At 47.1% G+C, this 21,889-nt stretch overlaps 1 protein-coding gene across 2 annotated transcripts in view; it reads left to right on the plus strand.

Annotated features, from left to right (window-relative positions):
• LOC144136362 (transcriptional regulator Erg-like) overlaps positions 1 to 12,094 on the plus strand; it is a 55,997-nt gene extending 43,903 nt beyond the window's left edge. For both annotated transcript variants that reach the window (XM_077668628.1, XM_077668629.1), the window contains 3 exons: positions 2,652 to 2,723; positions 4,287 to 4,334; positions 9,948 to 12,094. In XM_077668628.1, coding sequence (XP_077524754.1) covers positions 2,652 to 2,723; positions 4,287 to 4,334; positions 9,948 to 10,489 — 662 coding nt within the window. In that variant the 3' untranslated portion in view covers positions 10,490 to 12,094. The remainder of the gene's footprint in view (positions 1 to 2,651; positions 2,724 to 4,286; positions 4,335 to 9,947) is intronic.
• Positions 12,095 to 21,889: the final 9,795 nt, after the last annotated feature.

Below are 21,889 nucleotides of genomic sequence, written 5' to 3' on the forward strand. Positions count from 1 at the left end.
CATCTCTCTGAGATTCCGTTCTTTTTTTTTATAGAGACCGTTTTTCTGAGGCGCCATGCGTCTAGCCTGGTGCCGAACCAGGAGAGCACGCATGTTGTCCTTCAGATTGGTCTTGTTACGCTTTGGCAGCGAAATGCTATTGGTCTTACGATGACGCGCTTGATGGTAGCAGATAATGGGTGGCGTCTTTCATGTTCAGCTGGCTGCGGGTACATGAGCGCCGTAACTGGACGGCTTCAGTTTAAGCCATGTCTTGTCATCGACGGGTTTTGTCCAACTGTGTTTTAGGTGGTTTATTGAAAGTTGCGGAGCAAGTTTCATTTCTCCGCGAAACAGAAGAGTACGTTTGAGTAGGTGATTTGGGTTCGGATTCTGAGTTCTGAATGTACCGCGATGCATATCACGCTCCTCGGGGGATTCGCAAAGCTCATCCGGATCACCAACTGGAATGCGCCATTAGGAATATATAAGCTTCGCTCGAAGAGGCTGTCATATTATGAATGCAGTTTGTGCTTCCTTTTACAATGGACGCTTGCCCACGTCGTGTAATGTGTGACCATTGCCGTGCGATTCGTAATATCTGTCTTCGCACCCACCTCGGTCGTTTAGTGCCGATGGCGTTTGGCAGCTCAGCTGTCCGCATTTAGGTGGAGGCGAAATTCAAAAATACCCTTGTGTTTCACGGTGTTGGTCGACGTTGAGGAACTCCAATCAGATAAAATTAATCCGGTGGCCTCCATTACGGCGTCTCTCATATCCCGCCCACATACAATTTTCTCCTAACGAGGTCTAGTGACTATTAATTCAAATGCAGCAGTTTCTTTTAGAATACGGTGTTTCACCACACTCTTTTCAGAGAGCGTTTCCGTGGTGAGGAAACATCGGTGTTTTAACGCTCTTTTCTGAGGGCATGCTACTTCCCTTAACTTTTGGTTCAATTTACGTTATCTAAATTGACATACTTCACTTATTTCCTGATCCACTATTTACTACCCAGGCACTTTGCTCATGAGCAAGGAAAAGCACTTAGCGTTTTGCATAAAGCACATTGACTCTAAGGTTCTGCACCCTGGTTAATTGCCTCACTAGAGATAGCAAGTTTTACGTGCATATTAAATCAACTCAATGCAATCAGTGGCGTGTTTTTCTTCGTAGTGATTACTACTAGAGGAGTGAATTGCAGCTACAGCCTTTGCTACGCGGAAGATAGCCGTCTGTGTACCTCTTAGTTTTGCGTAAAAATAAGAACTCATGCCAAAAAACTATTTTAAACTTAAGTATTGTTTATGAAGAACGTTTGTTTTGCCCTTGAGACTCAGTACTGCGCTGTTATGCTTTCTGAGCCGTTTGTATAATCACTTGCATTTATTGCTAAAGTTTTTTTTTGTCTACGGCTGGTCAGTCTTGTTTAAAGGGTGAGTCTACTGCTGCAGACGAGTATAAAAAAATTGGCATACTCGGCCAAATCTCACTACAAGGGGAACGAGGGCAGAACTAGCGTTTTAAGCGGGAATTTATATTTTAAATTCGCAGTCAAAGTCAATTCTGAGTGGATGGTACCGCAAAGTTGTGGTCACTAATTGCGACTAATGGCAGATGTCTGGAGTGAATATATTGCACTTCATGACTATGCCCGAGTGTCGTAGAGGCAATTATTTTTGTTCATATCACCTTAAGGCAGCCTACTTTTTGATCTTTCAATAAATTACAGCTTAATTTATTGTTTAACCGTGCTTGATAACCTTTTAGAGTGTTTTCGAAAAAAATCACACAACCGACGCCGCCATCGACAGCTCTGCTGCTGGCAAAAGCGGTTGCTGGCATCTGTTAAATACATCGCCAATAGTACTTTATTGATAGTATATTTAAAACCACCTTAGCGCTCTCAGCCGTTTTTTTAATAAAATCTGTGCACCTCGGTTAATTTCATACTCATTATAGCCATTGTACACCGCCTAGGTGACGCGGCAGTCGTGATATTAAAACAATTGTATGGAGTCACTGTACTGACTATTTCGTGTCCCCAGTGTCAGCGTTTGCCGATGCGGTCTACCATCAGAAAGCGCGAAGACCATATGCAGAAAGAACAACTAGATTTTGATTGTTCTGCTGTGTTTGTCGGCGCCACAGCCGGGTATTCGTTTATTTAGAAAAGGAGCTTTCAGTTGAAGTCAGTAGACTGTCCATTTTATAATAATCACATACGGGGCGTAAAGAGACGTTCGAATTAAGTGTCTGTTTGAATGGCACCTCTCCATCATCCCAAGCGTTTCCTATCGAGCGAATTTCATTCTTGTACGCTGCGACCAGTAAGAGTGCGAAGCCGCCCCTCGAATGCATAGCTAGCTTTACCAAATGATTCGATTCGTTTCATTAAATTTGCTTGCTTACACGCCTGCATGCGCTATTCACCGCATGTTGGAGGGTCAACGCTTGTCCTTCGCAAGTTCCGCTCCCTTACCAGATGGCGGCGATTATTTGTCAATCGCCGACACGCCGCGCGCGTGCGGTGTCGGCTGGGCAATCGAAAACCGCGAGAGAATCCCTCGAAGCGCACTTATGGCTTCGGTCTCTGCAATAGGTTCTCGCTGCTCGATGTTCTCACGCTATTTTTTTTCTCTCTCTCTCGTTCCATTTCTGGCACTCTGCAGGCTTCAGCGCCCAGTCGCTCACTGCATCGAGCAAGGCCGATGCCCAGTCGCCGCAGCGGTCTTCGACACCTGGTAAGCTTGGCTGCTTTTCATTCTTCTTATTTGCAGGATATCTGTGTTAGCGCCTAAAGTATACGGGCGAATTGGGTGATTGGGGGCGGCGTAGAGTGCTTATAATATATAGTACGAAGAGATCTTACGGTTCGTAGAGCCAACGAGAGTGCTTTCGAGAAGCTTGCAGGCAAAGCAGCCTCTCCAGTGTACGTAACTCGTCGAAATAGCCAAAATTTGTTGGGCCACAGCTCCGACTGTAACCGCGTTTTCGAAATTCTAAAAAGTGATACAGATTTTACTTACAGTGGGCTACACGCCTCTCAATAATTAATATGCCTAAGAGAAATAGTTAAAAAGTTAACTATTCAGTATTAGTTAACCAACTTGCTAGTTAGCACATCTTAGCTGTATTGTGACGTCCTACAACGCTGACAATGCTATGCTGGAAAAAGCGCTCTTCTAACTCAAGAAGCCCGTTTTTAAAAATCGTGTAAAATCTTAGGTGAAACACCCTGTATATAATGCACGCACTCAATATAAAAAGGAGAACTGTGCCAAGTAATTGTTGTTCAATGTATTGAAGATAACAAAAACAGCAATAAAAGCACGAGGAGAGGAAAAAACGGTCCTCACAGGACACTAAACCAGACATAGTATAGGACACAGCGCCGTGCCCTGTGAGGATGCTTTTGTATGTGTTTTTTTTTGCGGGCCAGTTCCTCCGTGCCACTGAGCGACCATTCTATAGTTTGCTAGCGCAGAGATACGCCTACGTTGTGCGTCCTGCAAAGCGTCATGTGTGACATCACATCAATACATACATAAGACTGCGTGCTGTTATTAAGGTTTAGGTTTCCGTCGCTTCAAAACTATTTTGCGTTCACTTTGAGGAGACATACAGTATATGGCACCTCACATGATTGCATTTGATGTGAAGGCTTAAGTGGAGACATGTGTGGCTTCAAACATGAGAAGCAGCCATTAATGAAAAGCCTGACGCCCTAAGTTGCCCACGCAGCATCGAATGAAGCGCGGGCACGGTCGTAACGGATAGAATTCTATACGGAGCTGAGTAACGCAGGCTGTTGGCACACTCAGTAAACGATTGTTGCAAGGAAATTTCTGCGAAAAACAGGCGGAACTTAGCTGTCTCTGCTTGTTTGGTTCGGTTTTTCACGCTCAACTATGTTGTCCGCTGACACTCTTTCTACGAACTTTCGCTGCTGACATGCTTCAAATAGTTACTTAGACCTTGCTTGTTTTCCCGCGTCTTATATATAGATAACATTGCTCCTGTTGTTTACAGTTCCTCGTCTGTTTACGTTTTTTTTTTAGTGCAGTTTAAGTTTTCGCTCGCCTGTATATTTCTCTCAAGTCCCGTCTGCTTTGTGCAAAAACTTCCTTGCAAGAAATGCGTACCAAAGGGTAGACTTGCAGCAAGCTTTTCAACTTGAGTATTTCAGTGGCAAACTGACTGATTCTTTTTGTGTTGCTGACAGAAAGTGACATTCAAAATCAGTTTATTTTTGACTGGAGTTTAATACTGACGTCACTATTTTCGTTGCGCTCTTCTCATTTCAGACTCCTTTCAAATGTTCCGGGCAGCTAGCGCGCGGTTCTCCTCTCAAGGTAAGGCCCAGAAACGAGTTTTTGTGGAACGCAGGCATGCATCTGTCTAGTTATGCTGCGAAATTTCATTCTTGGAGCCCTACACTCCTCTATACCTTTGCGTACACTGGGGACATACTGGACCCTCAATGCAAACGCTGAGCGCACAATACCAGCACATCCCTTATGCGTCCTGAAAATGTAACACCGATCCACTACCACCACTCGCTTTACCTCCTTTACCTCTCGCATGGGGATGGTCTGGCTCAGTGCCAACATGTCACTCAGGAACGTCCAGTTGAATATTTGAGCGATGTCTTGTCTTTCACTAATGCTGAGCCCCAGCGCCAAGCTTCAGTTGGAGTTTGCTACACATTGCTTGTTCCCAAGGAAAACCTCGCTAGATACCTAAATTTTAAATATTAAATTTCTAAGCACAAAACTCAAAAGAACGGTTTCTTGAATGTGTATTGACATCGCGCAGTACACAGGCGTTTTTTGTTTTTTCGCCTCTGTTGAAACCCAGCAGGTGAGGCCGAGAATCTAACTCGTGACATCGTACTTAGTAGCAGCCAGAGCCACCCAAGTTTTTCAGACCAGGATGTATCTGATATAGCAGAGCACTGTTTGCCGTTGTGATGCAATTTCAAACTGCATGATCTTCCTGCTATCATTTTTGTAACTTTGCATTCGAGTGGAAAAGCGCCTTTACGAAAATATTTTTAGTGTTCCCGAGCAGGCCTTAACGCTTCAACACAGCGACAGATTGCCGTCTCGCTTAACCGACGTTCTTGACAGCAGAAAAGCAAAACAAATGCAGCTCGACCTTCAACCCACGTATTGCCCTTTGCTCCGCAAGCTCAGTCACGTCGGCAGGCTGGGTCGTCAGGGCATCTGCCATGCGTGACGGCCCATGCACCGGTCCCCGAGAACCGTCGTCACTGAACGCTGTCGTACAGAACGGCCTGTCGTCGTTTCGACCTTCGCTTAACATCCTGTGCTTCCCTTGCGGTTTAGGCACTGGGAATCGGAAGCGTTCATGCCTAGCGTGACACGCTTCTACATACCACCGTTGCCGGAAATATGTACAAGATTTCCCCGCGCTCCCACAGCGGAGGAAATCGCATCGTAGCACCCAACCCTCCTTCCGTTTTCCTCCGCCTGGCAGCCCCTATATATCGGAGATTAAGAGGCCCAGCCCTATCGCAACGTCCGCGACGCTGCCACTCGCGAAGCAAGCGGACGAAGCCGCCGATCAAAGTCTTTCCGCGGCCCGGAAGTGAGCGCCGTGTTCCCTCTCACTCGACGCGAAGCCGGCCAGCCGGCTCTCTGTTTAAAAGGCCCTCGAGAAAGTGTTTTAAGCTCACCCCGCCATAACGCCCTTCTACCGCCCTCCACCAGGACCCTCCCGCTGTACTGCTGCACGTAGCACCCCCCCATCAAGAACAGCCGTCCTTTTCACCGGAGCTCACACACATGCACACAAGCCGGGAGCCACTCACTCGCTCAGTGACCGCGTCAGCGCTTGCGCTTCACCCAGCCATATTTACATATCATCGTGGTCCCATTAAGAGCCCGCCCCCTCCTCCTCTTCAGCCACGTGTACACCCCCCCCCCCCCCCCCCCCCACACACACACACACACTTTCCTCCGCCCATATCTGGCGTTATACACGGCTTCATATCGCTGTCTGCCTTTTCCCCTGCCGCCTCTTTATTCCCTTTCATCGCCTTCCCCCAAACCCGCTCCCGTTCTGTTTGCGGAGGGCCCTCGTAACGTCAACCTGGCGTTGCTTGCTTTATGGGCGCCAGCGTGTGGTGGCCCCCACCGCGGCGGCGTGCAGCGAAGCCGGTTGATTTCACGTCGCTCAATCTGGAGCGTTAGTCACGGCACTGTTGCCGCTCGAGGGGCCGTGAAGCCAAGGGCGCGCTCCCGCAGCCGCTGGCCTGCCGCCCATGCACGCCTCGTTGCTCACGACAGAGGTTCAATTTCAGCTCTTTAGTAGGAATCTGCCATGACCTGTTGTACTGCGTGCAAGGGCAAACGCTCTATAAGGTCGCAGCAGTATTCCCTGCCGTTTGTCGCTCCATTGTGTGCCGTCATCCGAGAGGGAAAATTAGAATTCTAACCAGGAATGTTTCTGGCAACGACAGGCAACGTTTACTCGGTGCGGCCTGAATTTTTTTTTTCTGCATTTCTCTGCCTGCAAAGGAAAAACGCCATTTCTACCAATGATACATTACCTTAGAGCTTTCGTAGGTGCAGCGGAAAATGTAGGACAACTTCCAAGTCTTTTTCAGTTTTCAGATTTTTTTTTTCAAGCCTTAAAGTAACGGCTTTTCTTCTTGGCCCCTTTCACAATGTGTACGTCATCTTGTGAAGTACAAATAAAAATGAATGAATGAATGAATGAATGAATGAATGAATGAATGAATTTCTCAAAGTGTGATGGTTTTGAAAATAATGCGTTAGTTTCCCATGGATTAATAAAAAGCTTGCTTAGCTGGTATTCGCAAGGAGTGCTGAACTTTTAGTCTTCTTCCATCATTTGCGCTCTGGCAATGCAGTTATTCACTTTTTCTCAGTCTTATGTGTAGCCACCTAACAGCCATCTGTGCAATGGGAGACGCTCTCCTTGGTCTGCCATAAGTGCACTAAGTGTGTTCGGCAGACAACGGTTTTCTTGGCGATTGGCACATACCCACGAGGGGAATTGGCCACACAAAGAAGAATTCAAAGCCTGGTATTACCGGGCGTAATTTAGGTAGAGAAGCGATATGAAATTGAAAAAAAAAAAAAACAGCTGTCATTGGTTAACTAATGGGGGATTTTCGCATAAGCTGTTTCTCTTTGCCTGATGGATGAAAGCGAAGATCTCGATCGTGGAGATATGGTGAAAATAGATGGGTCCAGATATCAGCTTTCTTCTGATCGAGCATAGACCGTCAGGTATTTAGCGGCGCGGTTTTTTAGAGTCGCACAATTTCATTTTTTAACCTTGGTTTCCATATGTCCTTTCCCCGGCCGTACCTTATCTTGCGTTTCTTCTCGTCTTTGCCTCGCAGCTGCAATTTCCACCTCGCACTGTGTGTTTATCATTTAGAGTCTTTCCTAGCCTCGAAGCTTCGGCATCATAGAAGAATAACGGTAGGACACATCGCTTATATAACTTATGCACAAATTTCCTTTCAGATTTCGATAAGGTGGTGCATGTGTTCTGCTCACCTAATTATTTTGATTCTTCCGCTAATCTCTTTCGCATGGATCGGATCTGGCCTGGATACTAAGATGAGATAGGTGTACTCACTCACTGCTTCCAGGGCATCACTAGGTGTCATAAACAAATGCTTTTCTCCAGGCTGCACAGAATAATTAGAGTTTTCTTCGCAACAACTTTCGAGCCTTCCTTTGCGATTACCGTGTATAGGTCTACAATCGCTTTCATCCATTCCTTAAGTTTCTGAGGAGGACAACGCCTTTCGCTCCTCTTATGGTTCCCAGTCCAACGCTCTAAGTGCTCCTAATATAACCGTGCTTAACGGGACGCGCTCTCATCGGAGCCCTAGTTGTAAAATATAATTCTGCTTATGCATACGCAGTGGCCTGCGCATAGAACGCAATCATAGCTGCTGCTATCGCATGCTGCCCTCTAAGTTGACGCTACCCAAAACAAAAAGAAAGTACCCAAGCCCTCTATTCCTCTGGCCGCGAGGAGGCTTCCTGCTCTGTTTCCACACAGCGCAGCTCATGATTCGTGGCCTTGGCGTCGCCTGCCCCAACCTCCCTCGTTTCCACCCATTTCCCGCTCTACTTTCGCCCGCACCGCAGGAGGGGGGGACATGGCGAGCTGGCGGGTGTTTGTGCGCGCGCGTGTGCATTAGCTGGGCTCTGGTTGCCGGCAGCACGTGCGTTGACACGGTGCTTATCGCGATTAGAACGTCACTCGTCGTTCTCCCCGCCGAAGCCCCGCAGTCGCCGCGGCTATTGAAAGCCCCTCCGCTTGGGCCGGCCGCCCGCCGCCTGCCATATGTAAGCAGGTGTGGCCAGATACGGGCTTTATATATGCCTACGGGGACACGCTTCGTTAGTGTCCGTCGAAGCCCGTGTGCGCTGTGCTGCGAAGGCGGCCTGTCCAAGCCGTGGCCGTATCATTCGCGGTTGCCTGTGGAGTCAGAGCTGCCGTGGCGAACTGTGCTTTCTCACGGTACTTGCCAACGCGTCATCCTGGCTGTGATTTATCGCTCGTTCGCTCCAGGGAGCTGTGTGACCTTCACTTTTTATTTCCACCGCAATTTCGTTGGGTCACTCTAATATCTAATACAACACCGATAGAGTGCAGCAATTTACGGAAGCGAATCATCACGGGCAGCCACGTATATACACGAGATTTTTCAACTTGAGACGCCTGCTTATTGCGATCTAAATATTGCAACTAGAGCTACTCAGGAGGCTCTCTTCGGGACTAGCGGTGTCGGCGTCGTATGTCATGGCAAAATATCCAGCGTTCACCTTCTGGCTGGGACTGAAGCTTAAAAGGCACGTAGGCCATGCTGCTGGCGCCTTCGAGGATGTGCTAGCTTTTGTCATTAAATCGGGCGGAGCTTGGAGTGATTGAGGCGGAGGACAGTGCTAAGCTACAATACCTCCCTCACATCTTGGCTCCGGAGCATGAGGAAATGTCTTGCCATTTTTTTTTCTCTCCCTGAATCACATTCTATAAAAATATCGAGCGCTATTTTGTCGCTTTATTCGGTAAACAAGGCCGATGAACCAGTGACTCTTGGCGGTCAGTTGTCGGGCCTAGAATTGCAGGTATAGCTTTCAAATACCTGTGCACACAAAGCCCAAGGTATATACAGAAAAACCAGGACGTGGAATGTCGAATGTATATGTTTTCTTCGTTTTGCAATCAATGTCCGCATTAATTGTGCTCATATCAAGTAGGCACTATGATATTAAACGACCTTTCCTCTCTTGCGTTTGCCTTTTTCACCTAGATAGTAAGTATAGCTGCAGCGATCGCATGTAACAGAGCTGTTAGAAGAAATGTGGGAGGACGGTTAATGTAAGGCGTTGCGTTGGAAGAGTCGTTTGAACGAATTGATCAAACATTTTCATGAGCTCCCATGCCTTTCTTACAAACGGCACTCATATCAGAAGTAGCGCAAAAAATGGCGTGTAGATCCCCTCTAGGATGGCCAGCTTGCAGATCTCCTCGCAAATGGTCTCTGCACAGAGAGCCGCCTCATGCAAAGGCGACATTGCTCCAACCTGTTGAAAGTACCGAGCCATTGATTGGGGTAGCTAGGGCATGCAGTGGAATATTACATACATATAGCTTCATAAGCGGCAGTGTCTGCCATCACGACGTGTTTTTTTCAGCAACCTGTCCGTTGTTATGAACCACCTTGCAGATCAATGCCAGAGGATTAGAAATCAGCCTGGCAGCCGAACCTGTTCATTGATATGAACCACTTTGCAGATCATTGTCAGGGAGTTAGAAATCACAGCCTGGCAGCTGAACCTCTCTTGGGTCCCGTATGGTGCGCAGCCCCAATTCATTTTCTTTTTCGCTGTTTTAAGTGTAGTTGCGGTCATTGCTTTTTGTCTAATTCACCGATAATTCCCACGCAGGCAGCGGCCAGATCCAGCTGTGGCAGTTCCTGCTCGAGCTCCTGTCGGACAGCAGCAACGCCAACTGCATCACCTGGGAGGGCCAGAACGGCGAGTTCAAGCTCATCGACCCAGACGAAGTGGCTCGGCGCTGGGGCGAGCGCAAGAGCAAGCCCAACATGAACTACGACAAGCTGAGTCGTGCCCTGCGCTACTACTACGACAAGAACATCATGACCAAGGTGCATGGCAAGCGGTACGCCTACAAGTTCGACTTCCACGGCCTGACGCAGGCCCAGCAAGCGCCCACCGCCGAGTCCTCGGCCGCCTACCGGCTGCAGACAGAGCTGTTCCTGCCTCACTACCGGAGTAACTACATCGGCGCCCATCAGCCGGCGCCAGTGGGGCTGCCGCCCGCAGCGGCCGCCGCAGCCGCTGCTGTGCGCAGCCCGTATTGGACTCCCAGCGCCACGGGAGCCTGCAACCTGTACCCGAACCTGTCCGGACATTCGCTGACTCACGCCGGACACAGAGCCAACGGTCTGAGCCCTTACTACGCATGACGCTGGTATGGGGACTGCGGCAGCGGCGACGCTCTGGCACCGCACGACCGCTGAAGATTAGTGACGCTGGTGGTTTCGTGTCCTGAAACTGGTGACTCATCGAGAACTAAACTGTTGCGCGAGTCGCATTTTGGACGCTGCAGAATCTGCGCGAAACTGAACACACTTTCAGCCTTTTTTTGTTTTTCATTCGCAGTGGCAGTGTGAATGCGCTTTCGTGGGGGCGTCACAGTACCAGCACCACTTGATTTCAGACAGTTCGCACATCGACGGTCGTAGCACATAGGAAACTCGCTAGGCGACTGTGAACGGATTGTGCGTGCGCGTTTACCCTTTGGCATTCTGTTTAGCGAGCGCGGTGTCCTGCCTGTCTGGTCATTTCTGGCAGGCAGAAACACACAGCCTCCTGGTTGGCGCGAAAGTCGTGTTGAATTGATGCGCACAGTGGAAGAAGTACAAGTATACCCTGGGTATCTAGGCCAATGAAAGAACTACGGACGCCTGCACTCGCCGGATAACTGTCGGTAACAGCTGTTTTCTGCTTTCTATGCTGGTGTAGCGGAGGATAAGTCATTCTAAGTGTGTTCAGTGATCCCGGTGCAGATTGTGAGAAAGGTAAAAAACGCATCAGCAGAGAAGTTAGCCCCTTTACCAGAAATGACTTGTCCATATTTAGTTTTCATGAGCACGTAGTCTTTTAAGTGTCTGAACTTCCGACAGCGTTTACTGAATGTGGAGGTTAGGTAGCATCGAAAATGGGAAGGTAACAGTGTGGCCATCACCCTCAGGCGTCATTTAGTGTTCTCGTTCATTGATTATGTGTTCCTTTCAGGGAAGTGTCCACATCAAATATTGCTGTATGAAGCACCGCTAAGTAGTTCATTCTTTGTTTTGTTGCATTTTTTGCGTGTTTTACGGTTGCCCCTTGATGTCAGAGGCATTTGACATAAGTTCTAATACTCACCATAGTACAAGGCAAGGAGCAACGCGTCTTTTTTTTTTTTTTAATATGTCAGCGTGCGAATCTTAACACGCTGACAGTTTACGTAATGTGAAAGTATTTAAGTGCTAGATGAATGTTTTGTGAATGCACATTTTGTGTAGTTGGTGTTGTAAGATTATTTGCAGAGCAAAACTCGTAATTGCATTTACTTTGTTTTTTCTGTCTCTTTGACGCAAGGTTTATTTGAGGATTTTTCTTTCTTATTTCTTATGAAGTGACGAAAGCATGCTTCAACTTTTCGGGGCTTCTCTCTTTGTTAGGTCAAACATCCTTTTGCGTGGCAACTAAGTTTTTCATCTTTAGCGTTGGGTTTCTCTGCGCGATTTTTATCTATTCATTTTACAAATTCTTATGATGCCTACTTGTGTTCCATGTCGACTGTTTTGTCAGTACTTGAAGGAACGATCTTTTTTTGCATACCGGTGCAAGGTTGCTTCCCGATAAGTTTTCTTTGTTTCTTCCGTTTACAACACCACTGTAATTCTTTGCCTTTGTTTGCACACCTCCCGAGGGCACAGTGTTACACTACGCACAATAAAACTTTTTTTTTTTGGCTGGTCCCAAAAAAAATAAAGGCACCAAGTTGGTTTTTGCATTGAGAACGGCACATTTTTCGCTGTCACACATGCTCCATCGTCGACTAGTGAGACGAGTCATATTCGCAGCACAGCATGACAGTGACTCTTGCTTTTTCCTGGAGCTGTCGAGCACAATATCCTTATGTTGTTTTCTTATGTCGATTTCCGCTGGAACGGCAATTCCTGGCTTGTGGTTGCTTTTATTGATTTCTGATTTCCCATAGCTCGCTAACAAGTGCAAATATTTTTTTATTGCATGTGCGTGAAGAATCAAGAAAGCTAGCCGAGTACGACAGTAAGTTGTATATCCTGATATAAAGTATTCTGATTGATGCAAATTTCGATAAATTGTTTAGGTCGACGCCTTCTTCGTCAGAAGAACGTTGTTCCACTCATTTCATTTTGAACGCCATCAAAATAACCCTGGCTTCTGTCCATTTAGCCTTGACACCGAAGTATCAAACCCAATTGCCAAGCATTTGATCCGACTGCTAGACAATTTTATTTCAGTGCCAACGACAAGTGAGAGCAAGTTTATTCAGTGGCTAAAAAGACTAATAGCCTGTACAGGCCACTGTTAAAAACGCTTGAACTAAGCCAGGCTTAACTAATTTCTATACTGACGTGCGTTAAATTTAACTGCGACATCGTTGCATGAAGGACTTCACCTTCGCGAAGTAATGAATTGCAGACAGATTACTTTCTTTCAGGAAGTGGTGTCGGCATATTATGTAATAGCTTAAAATTTTAGTTGGCGATTGTGGCTGGCACAATTCGTGCAAGAATGGTTCTGACGTTACTAAGGAGAGCTACAAATAAAAATAGCATGGTCCCATTTCACTCGTGGCTGGCGCTAGGGCACTGATAAAAACCAATCCTTGTATTTTGATCGTAGCCAGCATGTGTGACGTTTTGGACCGTTCTGAACATGACTTGCCATTGTTTGTAGAAGGTTGATAAATAACTTACGATGGAATGTATTTTCTTTCTCTGCTTTCAAATACTGATGTAGGACCTTTTAATGTCCCGAGCACTTATTAAATGGTAGAAGACACAGCTCCGTGACGTAAAAATCGTAAAATTTTTTATGGTGTGGTGTTGCAGTGATTACGCATTTTCGTCAAAATATTAGCCTCACTTAGTCTGCGGCGCTCATGGCAGTGTGCTGTAGGAATCTGGTTTTTCACGGGTAGATTAAATTGAATTGCACTAGGACCAGGTGAATACGTTGGCCGCCAGGTGATGTCGGTTGTTTCTCGCATTACTTGTCTGTCCTACATACAACATGTGCTATTGCATGGTTAAATTGGCATCTCGAATTAAATTCTGTGGCTCCGGTAGTAATGCCGCCTGGGTTACTTTATCTGCTTGTTCGACATTGAGTGTGAAAACCTGTAAAGCGCTGCTGCATGAATGCAAAGGGGTGATGGGAATATTTAGTCTACAGTCGACCAACACATTCGGGTAGAAATGCGTCTCATGTTCAACAGTGATCAAGTTTACCGGATAAAAGGTGAGGAAAGTGTGGTATGCCGCCATTTGGTCTCTGTTCAAGAGTTTCAGTATTGCTGAAGGCAGGACTCGTAACAGTATAACTTCAGCTATTCTTTGTCATACAGACTTTTCGATAACTTGAAACCACTGCTGTTGCGCTCAATATTTGTTCGAAAATTCGCTGTGACAATGGCTTCAGTAGAACAGTACGCCGTGAATTTTAGCTATTTGGCATGGACAAAGGTCATCTCTTTTCCGGCGCCGCATTCTTGATCTGAGTAAACTATCATGATTCTGAGTAAATTAGATTTTTGTTTTTTCAGCGTTTGAATTTTTTTGCATGCTGCTTCGACCTAAAGCGATTAATTAACTGCGACAGTGCAGGCTGCTGCGCGTTATGCATGGAAATTATACGAAGGAAGACAATGTCCTCTTACTAGCCATTATTGCGCATGCTGACCCAAGATGACAATCACTTAAACAAATAACATTCATGTAAGTCATGCAGCACTGTAGCTGCTCGCGAAGCAGTGGTTAAAAGCCTATTTTAAACGATGTTAATCAGCGCAAACAATTACCACTACACCAAAGTTCTCGTCCCAACCATGTTAGAGTGCGCAACTAGGGCATAGTATTCACCTATTTGCAAACAAACGTTAAGGAGCTACCGGCAGTCGGATGCTTTTAACGTTAAGTATAGCAACTCCGAAATAATCACTAAGCTTTCTCTCACATAAAAAAGAAGCTAAATTTGACATGAGTAGGCACCTACTGAATGCATAGCACAGCCCATTGCACAAGAAAACGCGCCTTTGGGATAAGAATATATTATGGCAGCATTACACCGCCTTTGGTTCATATAAAGCCTAGGCCGCACGTTATGTGTCGTCTCACTTGCTCTTGGCGGAGTTAAATTTTATTAAGATTGGGCAAATGACGCCGCACGAAAAACAACACTCCGAGGATATTCACTGCTTTACCACGAGCTCGCTCGAGCACGCCACTTCCACCGTGTGCACCGCAATCAAAGCGATCGCAGTACCAAAAGTTCGAACAAAGCAGGGTAGCATGGGTCGGGGCAGTCATTTGTTTAACTATAATTTTTTAATGTCCCCTGTCATGGTCTCAATGCGGCCGAATCAAAGACAGAAAATGCAACAGTTTATCCGGGCGCGTGGTCCACTGCGTGACAAAGCGCGAGCGTTGGGAAACAACACTGAGTTCGGTCCCGCACGCCGACTCCACCGCGTGCACCGCTATGAAAGCGATAGCAGTACAAACAGTTTCAATAAAGCAATGCAACACTGCTCGGGCACTTATCTCAGTAACGAATTTTTAATCTACCATGCTATTATCTCATTTCGACCGAAGCCAAGGAATAAAACGCACGCGCGGTCTACTGCGCGCCAAAGCGAGAGCGTTGGGAGCGTCTGCTAGCCTCCCCGACCTAGGTGCCGCCACCGTCGGCGCCCGAGCGGAGCCGAGAGAAGGAGCGCTGGCATAGGAGGAGGAGGAAGAATATGTCGCTACTTTTAGTTCATTGAGGGTTTTACTATGCTCGACCTGGAGGCGCCATCTGTTGTTGGCAGAGCAAGGCGCGGCAAGCGGAATGCCGCCCGCCACACTTGAGTCCTTACAACGGAGGCTGTTCTCTGCTTTGTTTTCCCGAAATCATGCGGTGTATCTGACCCTGTGAAAATATTGACTTGTCGCAATGCACAGTAAAATGTAAAACGGTTGATTCGTTATTGTTTATCTGAGTTATTCATCGGCAATGTATCCATGAAATCATGGCACGTAGCAAGGAATCTTTTTAGGCAGGGCCGCAATGGGCAATTTCTTCCAACTGGCGTGGGGTAGGGGGAGGGGGGGGGGGGGGGAAATGCTGGCAGCTGGCTGAGCGCTGCCAAAGAACGGGAGGTGGGGCTGGATACGTGCCTGTATGAAATCAAATTTCATGAAACGTGCATCGTAACAGCCCTGTTTCCTGCCTGTTTGGCCACCTAGATTTTGATTGATTTGTATGTAAGGCATTCTTTTACATCATGCGTAAAAAACTCACAGGACGGTTACGACTGTGTAACGCGGTGTTCAGCGATAGCTGTTTAGGCGTTTAGTTTTTGGGATATATTCCTGGCGCACTGGTGTAGTGGTCACATGATGCAGCCGTGCACTGGCAGGTGGCTGTTCCAAACCCGTACGCTTATGTAGCCCATGTTGAACGTGACATAAGGTCGTGAGACATTAAGGTCAAGGTGGGTGCGGTAAAGTCACGTGACCGTGATAGTAACGCACCCACTGGTTACGCCGACGGCGACGGGAAAGCCAGGGGCGGGCGCCTTAGAGCTATCGCTGTAAAATTATTTTCTTTATTAGTTTGCTCGTTCGCAAATATTTCCATTTTAGCGCAAAAGCACTATTGCAGACGTACCAACCCCTAGTGATTATCTTGTCTTGTGTGATCGGATAACTCGGGTAAGCTCGGGTTAGTTCGGACGAGCGTCGCGCCAGCTGTAGCCAATGGGAGCAGCGAGTCGCGCCAGCTGCCGCCGAGTGGAGAGAGCGCAATGACGAGCGGAGAAAACGAGGTTGCGTGCACCTGCAGATGCCGTAAATAAGAGCCAAAATATGAACGCATGCTTTCGCACGTCTGATCGGATTAACTACGTTAAAGCCCTACCACTTTTTTTTTTCATGTCAAGCTGCCAGGGGCTTCGGAAGAGGGCGGCAAGGGTGCAGTGCGCCCCCCCCCCCCCCTTCCATCCCCCAAAAAAACTTTTCTCCGGAAGGGTGTTGGGATCGGGCAGCTAGCCTGGTCGGGCAGGAGAAGGAAGGAAGGGATAAGGAAGATCGGAGAAGGTGTTACGATGAAAACACTGAAAACTTTTTACAACACGACTTACATTCTGTACAAGCAGAGTTGGGCAACCTCATGAGGTCGACCTCAACCTCAAAATGGCCTCAACCTCACGTCGTGAGGTGAGGTTGAGGTGAGGTCGACGACGGCTCGAAATTTTGTGAGGGAGGTCAGCAAATCAGACCTCAACCTCACGCGTGGGTTTGAGGTTGAGTGAGGTCTTCATTCAGTGAGGTCGAAATTTTGAGGTAGAGACTTTGCAGTTGCCACGTCTTACTCCGACGAGTGCCGCTTCCGAAGCGGAGTTGCAGCGCATCACCGCAGTGTTCATGCAATGACGCTTGGTGTTCGGTTTCCCCTGTTTGGACAATCGGATGCCACAGTTCCCTCTTAGCTTCCGGTGCTGCGCAGTAATGTCCGTTCAGTCCGAGCCTACAGGAAAACGCACCCCTCTGGTCTTCCCGGAAGGACTGCTGTTGTCACGGCACTCCACTCTTCCTCCCCCTTCCGCCGCTGGCGTAGCAGCCGTAGCTGCCTGCCGGGAGTTGGCTGCCGGTCGGCTAAAACTCCCGGGAGCGCGCAAAGCACATAACTCACGTTGACCCGCGGTAGCTTTGTCTGATGCCGCAAACAAATAAGTTCAGTCCAACAGGCACGCTATAAATTCGTCGCAGCGCGGATGGCCCCAAGCAAGACTACTTCGTTCTCATGCTCGTTGCCGGCGCTGGCGTCATGGCTCTTGCCTTAAACCCGGTCTGGGCTTATCATATTCAGACTGGTGATAGAAAAAACGATAAGTGCAAGCACTGTGGGGAGAGAGGGACCCTCGACCACATAATCTGGGAATGCGCTAGCTCCCCAGGGGCTATAGCAAACATAAATTATAGAGAAGTCTGGGAAGCCCTGCTGCGGAGCGAGGTCTCTGCTCAACAGCAACAAGCCATCCGCCTGGCGACAGAAGCCGCGAAGAGTCAAGACCTCTTTGCCTGCTTGTGATCGCGGAGGTCCCCGTCCCCGTCCTCTAGGCCTGCGTGCCGGGGTCGGGGAGTAGGGGGTCTCCTTACCTAGTGGAATATTAAAGTTGTTACCATCATCATCTTGCAGTCGAATAAAGGGGATCCTGCTGTACATTACAAGCTGACTTAACAGAAACTGGAGTAGTCGGCACAGGCGAGAGAATGTGATTCAGGTGGTTCCAAACAAGGACACCTGCTGATTTGATTTAAAAAAAAAAACACGAAGCCAGCAAAACCTGTATAACACCGTCGAAGCTTTTGATCGGAGACTTCCCCTTTCGAATCTCACACTAATTTTGTATGTTGCCGTTGCGTAATGCAAGCAGATGCAAATATAATTTCACTTTTTTATCCTTCCGAATAACCTCTTTTTGGTCTCCGGCTCCTTGTTCCTTCTCGGAAATTCGCTTATTACGCCGAAACACCGCAACACGAGGCGAACGCGCCAGCACATATAGCGGTGTTACAGCGGCGAAAAAATGCATAACTACAATGTATGTATCGTGATGTGGCCGCTGATTCATTTTCCTTTTTTTGTTTTAATGAAGATGTGTGAATATAACTGATTACATGCTCGCGCTGTGCTGCTGACTCGCTGTTTCAAACCTTCTAATATTACGTTTAATGGGACACACTGTTGTTCGTTTATGTTTTTAGTGTGCGATTTTTGTTTGTATGTTTGTAATCATTCTCTTTCTTTTTCTTTTCTCGTATGGGATCAGTTAGGTTGGCGGCCTGCCTTGCAGACGACCAGGCACTACACGTTATCTTTGCTTTAAATGTTTTGCAGAGACCCATCGTTCACCTCAGACGGCTTCGCAGGATGCTCGCGCGGTGCTCGTGGGTAAAAAGCGTCGAGTATGCTGGCGTACCATAGATTAGTTGAGATTTGAAGGAAAACAAGTGACTGACTTAAAGCAGCTTGTCTCAGACTGGTTGACGAAATGACACCCAGAATTCTCTTGAGGCGTATGGGTACTTTGTTTTGTTTTTTTTCCGGGGGGGGGGGGGGGGGGAGGGCGCTCGGAAAAAGGCTTCGCTGCGAGGAAATTTGAGCGGAGAGCCATGGTGATCTTGACAGAGCACCATGGCTTTTTGTTTTAACCCGTGCGATTTTAATAGTTGGCACAGTGTTCGAAGACGTAATCTAGCCCTTCCTTTCAAAGTGCCGCGGGTTCACCGAGCCATCGGAGAATTCCCAGGATTTCGAAACCATTGCCATCGCCACCTGAAGGGAAGTGGCGGAAACGTGGGAGGGTCTTGACCTCCCAGAAAGATCAAAACCATCATCCTTAATTATTAGCTGCAGGTATTCCTGTTATCCCGCACAATAATTGTCTTCTGTTGCTCGATAATGCACAATATTTGTTCAATATTCTGGCAACTTTGAATTTGGTAGCGGAATATCAACTTCCCTCTGAAGGCTCATAAGGATGCACTGTTAGCATCATCATCATCGGCATCATCTCGAGAGTCAAAGGCAGGTGTTGCATGATCTTTGCAGTATGTCATACATGAGAACTGGCGCGTTCACCTGCTGGACAATCCGAATGTCATTAATGTGTACCGGGTTGTGGGCACTCTTTGTAATGCGTCATGCGCGCATGTGTAGTAATGTGGCATCCATATGGATCTTTAAATGGGGGTGGAAGGGGGGTGGATGGGGACCTGGTATGACGAGAAATCACATCGTTGTCACGTGAGTGTGATGTCACATTACAGCGTCGTCACGTGACTAGGTTTGATGGCACATTACATCGCTGTCACGTGACCTGTTATGACGTCACACTCACATGATGCCATAACTATTATACTAATTAGTCTTAGCGTCACCTAATTGTAATAATTAGCATTAATTATTTAAGTGAAGTCATCATCTTCGTCGCGTGACTCTTCGGCTCGTGACGTCTCATGGCGCCGTATCTTGCGGGCACTTTTTTGCGAATATGACCTTGAAAGTGAGCCATCTAATGCTTTCGCACTAATAAAAGCAGACGCTCGCTTCTACGCAGACATAAATACAACGTGCCTCGGTTGGTGTACTACAGTCGCAGCTGGTTAAGTGTATTCAAAGGCAACATACAGAGGACTGAAAAGAGCATTCTCGCTATGCCGGATATAGCTAGAAAATAGAAATATTCTGATATGCGCCTGCATAACCGCCGCATTGGAAAGTACATAAACGGCCAGTTTCTTTATGTTCGGTAACTATTCTCAAGCCTGAAAAGAGTATCGTGAATACCTCCCCCCTCCTCCCAATTTCTGGTAGATGATGTAGAAGGGCTGTGTTTGTCAATTGCCGGTTCGTGCGTGAATGAGCGAGAGGCTTCCAACATGAACAAGTATACACGAAGCAGGTTGCCAAATATTGACACATATAAAGTACTCACCGACATACTTGTGGTAACCGCGTATGGGACACCCCTGCCCGCAGGCCATATACTCTCTGAGGGTTCATTCCAGATTATAAGCTTCTCCTATTGCGTGTACATCAATAGTGTGTGTACACACCTTATTAAATAATACGATCATCATTCTTGCTTTCCTGTCTCACAGGATTCTCAGAATTGTTTTTAACTGAAAAAGTTATTTTTGTTTTGTTTTTCGTTTGTTTTGTGAGGTCGAGCAGCCGACCTCAACTTCACAATTTGAGGTTGAGGTGAGGTTGAGTGAGGTCAGCAGTGGCCTCAGGAAAAGTGAGGTGAGGGTCGTCCTCAACTCCAACTGATGACGATGAGGTTGAGTGAGGTCGGCAAATTATTTTTGTGGGTTGAGGTGAGGTGCACATTTATGAGGTTTAATGCCCACCTCTGTGTACAAGTGAGGAGAAACTGAGAGTGCCTCTCAGTAAAAGGGAACGTCTTAGCAGACGGGAGTCTCGATGAGAGGGAGCTCTTGGACCACACTCGATGACGAGTTTTGTAGGGTTTTCGTTCCCTAAAATTCCTTGATGGAGGCCGGGCATGCCGAGGGAGGCGTGTCCTGAAAATTTCAATGTGGCACTGATCACTCCCTCTCTCATTAGGAGGTACACCCTTTCACGTGTTAAGCTTAAGGGTGAGGAGGATGCCATCTATGTCGCGCATACACCGGAGGGTCCGAGTGGCGTTCCCACGGTCTGCAGGTGGTCGCATGTGTGGCCCGCACTTGTTCATCAGTGTAAGGCCCCAGGTTCAGGAGAGGAATAAGTACTTGAAACTTTTTGCCACCGACATCATTTTTTATTCATATGCCTCAACCTTGCTTTTTGCCCCACGCGCTTCGGATGCTGACCGCCCCATATAACCTTGGACTGCTTCATTAGTAGAGTTTCCATGTGCCCCCCAGGCAAGCCTACTAACTGTTGTCTGATTTATTTCAAGTGCCGAATTTGAAGCAGTTGCCAAACACCGCAGCGTTTGCAAACGTCGAGCCCGGTACCATATATCTCTTACAAAAATGGTCTATAGACAGTCTGTAGACTTCTTATAGACTATATTGCCTTTCTGTAGATATTTATTTTTGTCTATTCAGCCGGTTTATGTATTCTGTTCATGTAGCCATAGGAGGCCCTATTTGCAGTCTCGACTTTTGGGCCTCCTGATGTATATACCCCATAAACCATGTACTGTAAATACGAAATAAACTTGAAACTTGAAGGGCTGGATTGACGTCGAAAAAAAAATAGACAAAATATACTCAAAGGATATGACCATAAATCTCTAGATTGTCTATAGGGAGTGTATAGACGTTATAGACATACGTCTATGGGCAATCTATAGACTGTCTAAAGAAATTTGTGTAAGGGTTTGCGCCTTTCGAGATTCCCCGAATAACTTAATTGTCATGACACTTGCGTTTACTTTTGCTTTCTTTATAATTTTCTCCCTTTGGTCTCGCATATAGTCTCTGCCATCATCTATCCAGATACCAAAATACTTGTACGCCTCTAAGTTTTGTACTGTGATCGTATACCAGGCTCGTCACTAAAAAACCACGACTCATAATTTTTCAACGCTAGATCTAAGTCCTAGACCCTCCGCCTCTTTTCGGCAAATGTCTGCCAAGTCTTGAAGGCCGCTTGCACCGTCTGCTAGAAGAACGATGTCATCGGCATATATCAGTCCCGGTATGCGACTTCTCTCCAGTTGGCCCCTTCGTTGTCACGACGCAGTAACCCTAATCCGCCCGTTTCTATCTTCTGTTCAATCTACCTGATGTACAGCATAAATGGGAATGGCGAAAACGGACATCCTTGCCTAAGTCCCTTTTTAACCTCAACTCTTTCTGCGCCTTCCATTTCCTACCAATTCACAGCTACGCTGTTCTCCTTGTAAACTGCTTTTAATAAACACATTGTTTCACTGCCCACACCATCTATTTCCAAAATTTGCCACAACAGAGCGGGGTTTACATTGTCGTAAGCCATTTTGACGTCTAAAAACTCCATCTACATCGGTCGTTCTTGGCTCG

Source organism: Amblyomma americanum, chromosome 6, assembly GCF_052857255.1.
Source record: "Amblyomma americanum isolate KBUSLIRL-KWMA chromosome 6, ASM5285725v1, whole genome shotgun sequence".
NCBI lineage: Eukaryota > Metazoa > Arthropoda > Arachnida > Ixodida > Ixodidae > Amblyomma > Amblyomma americanum.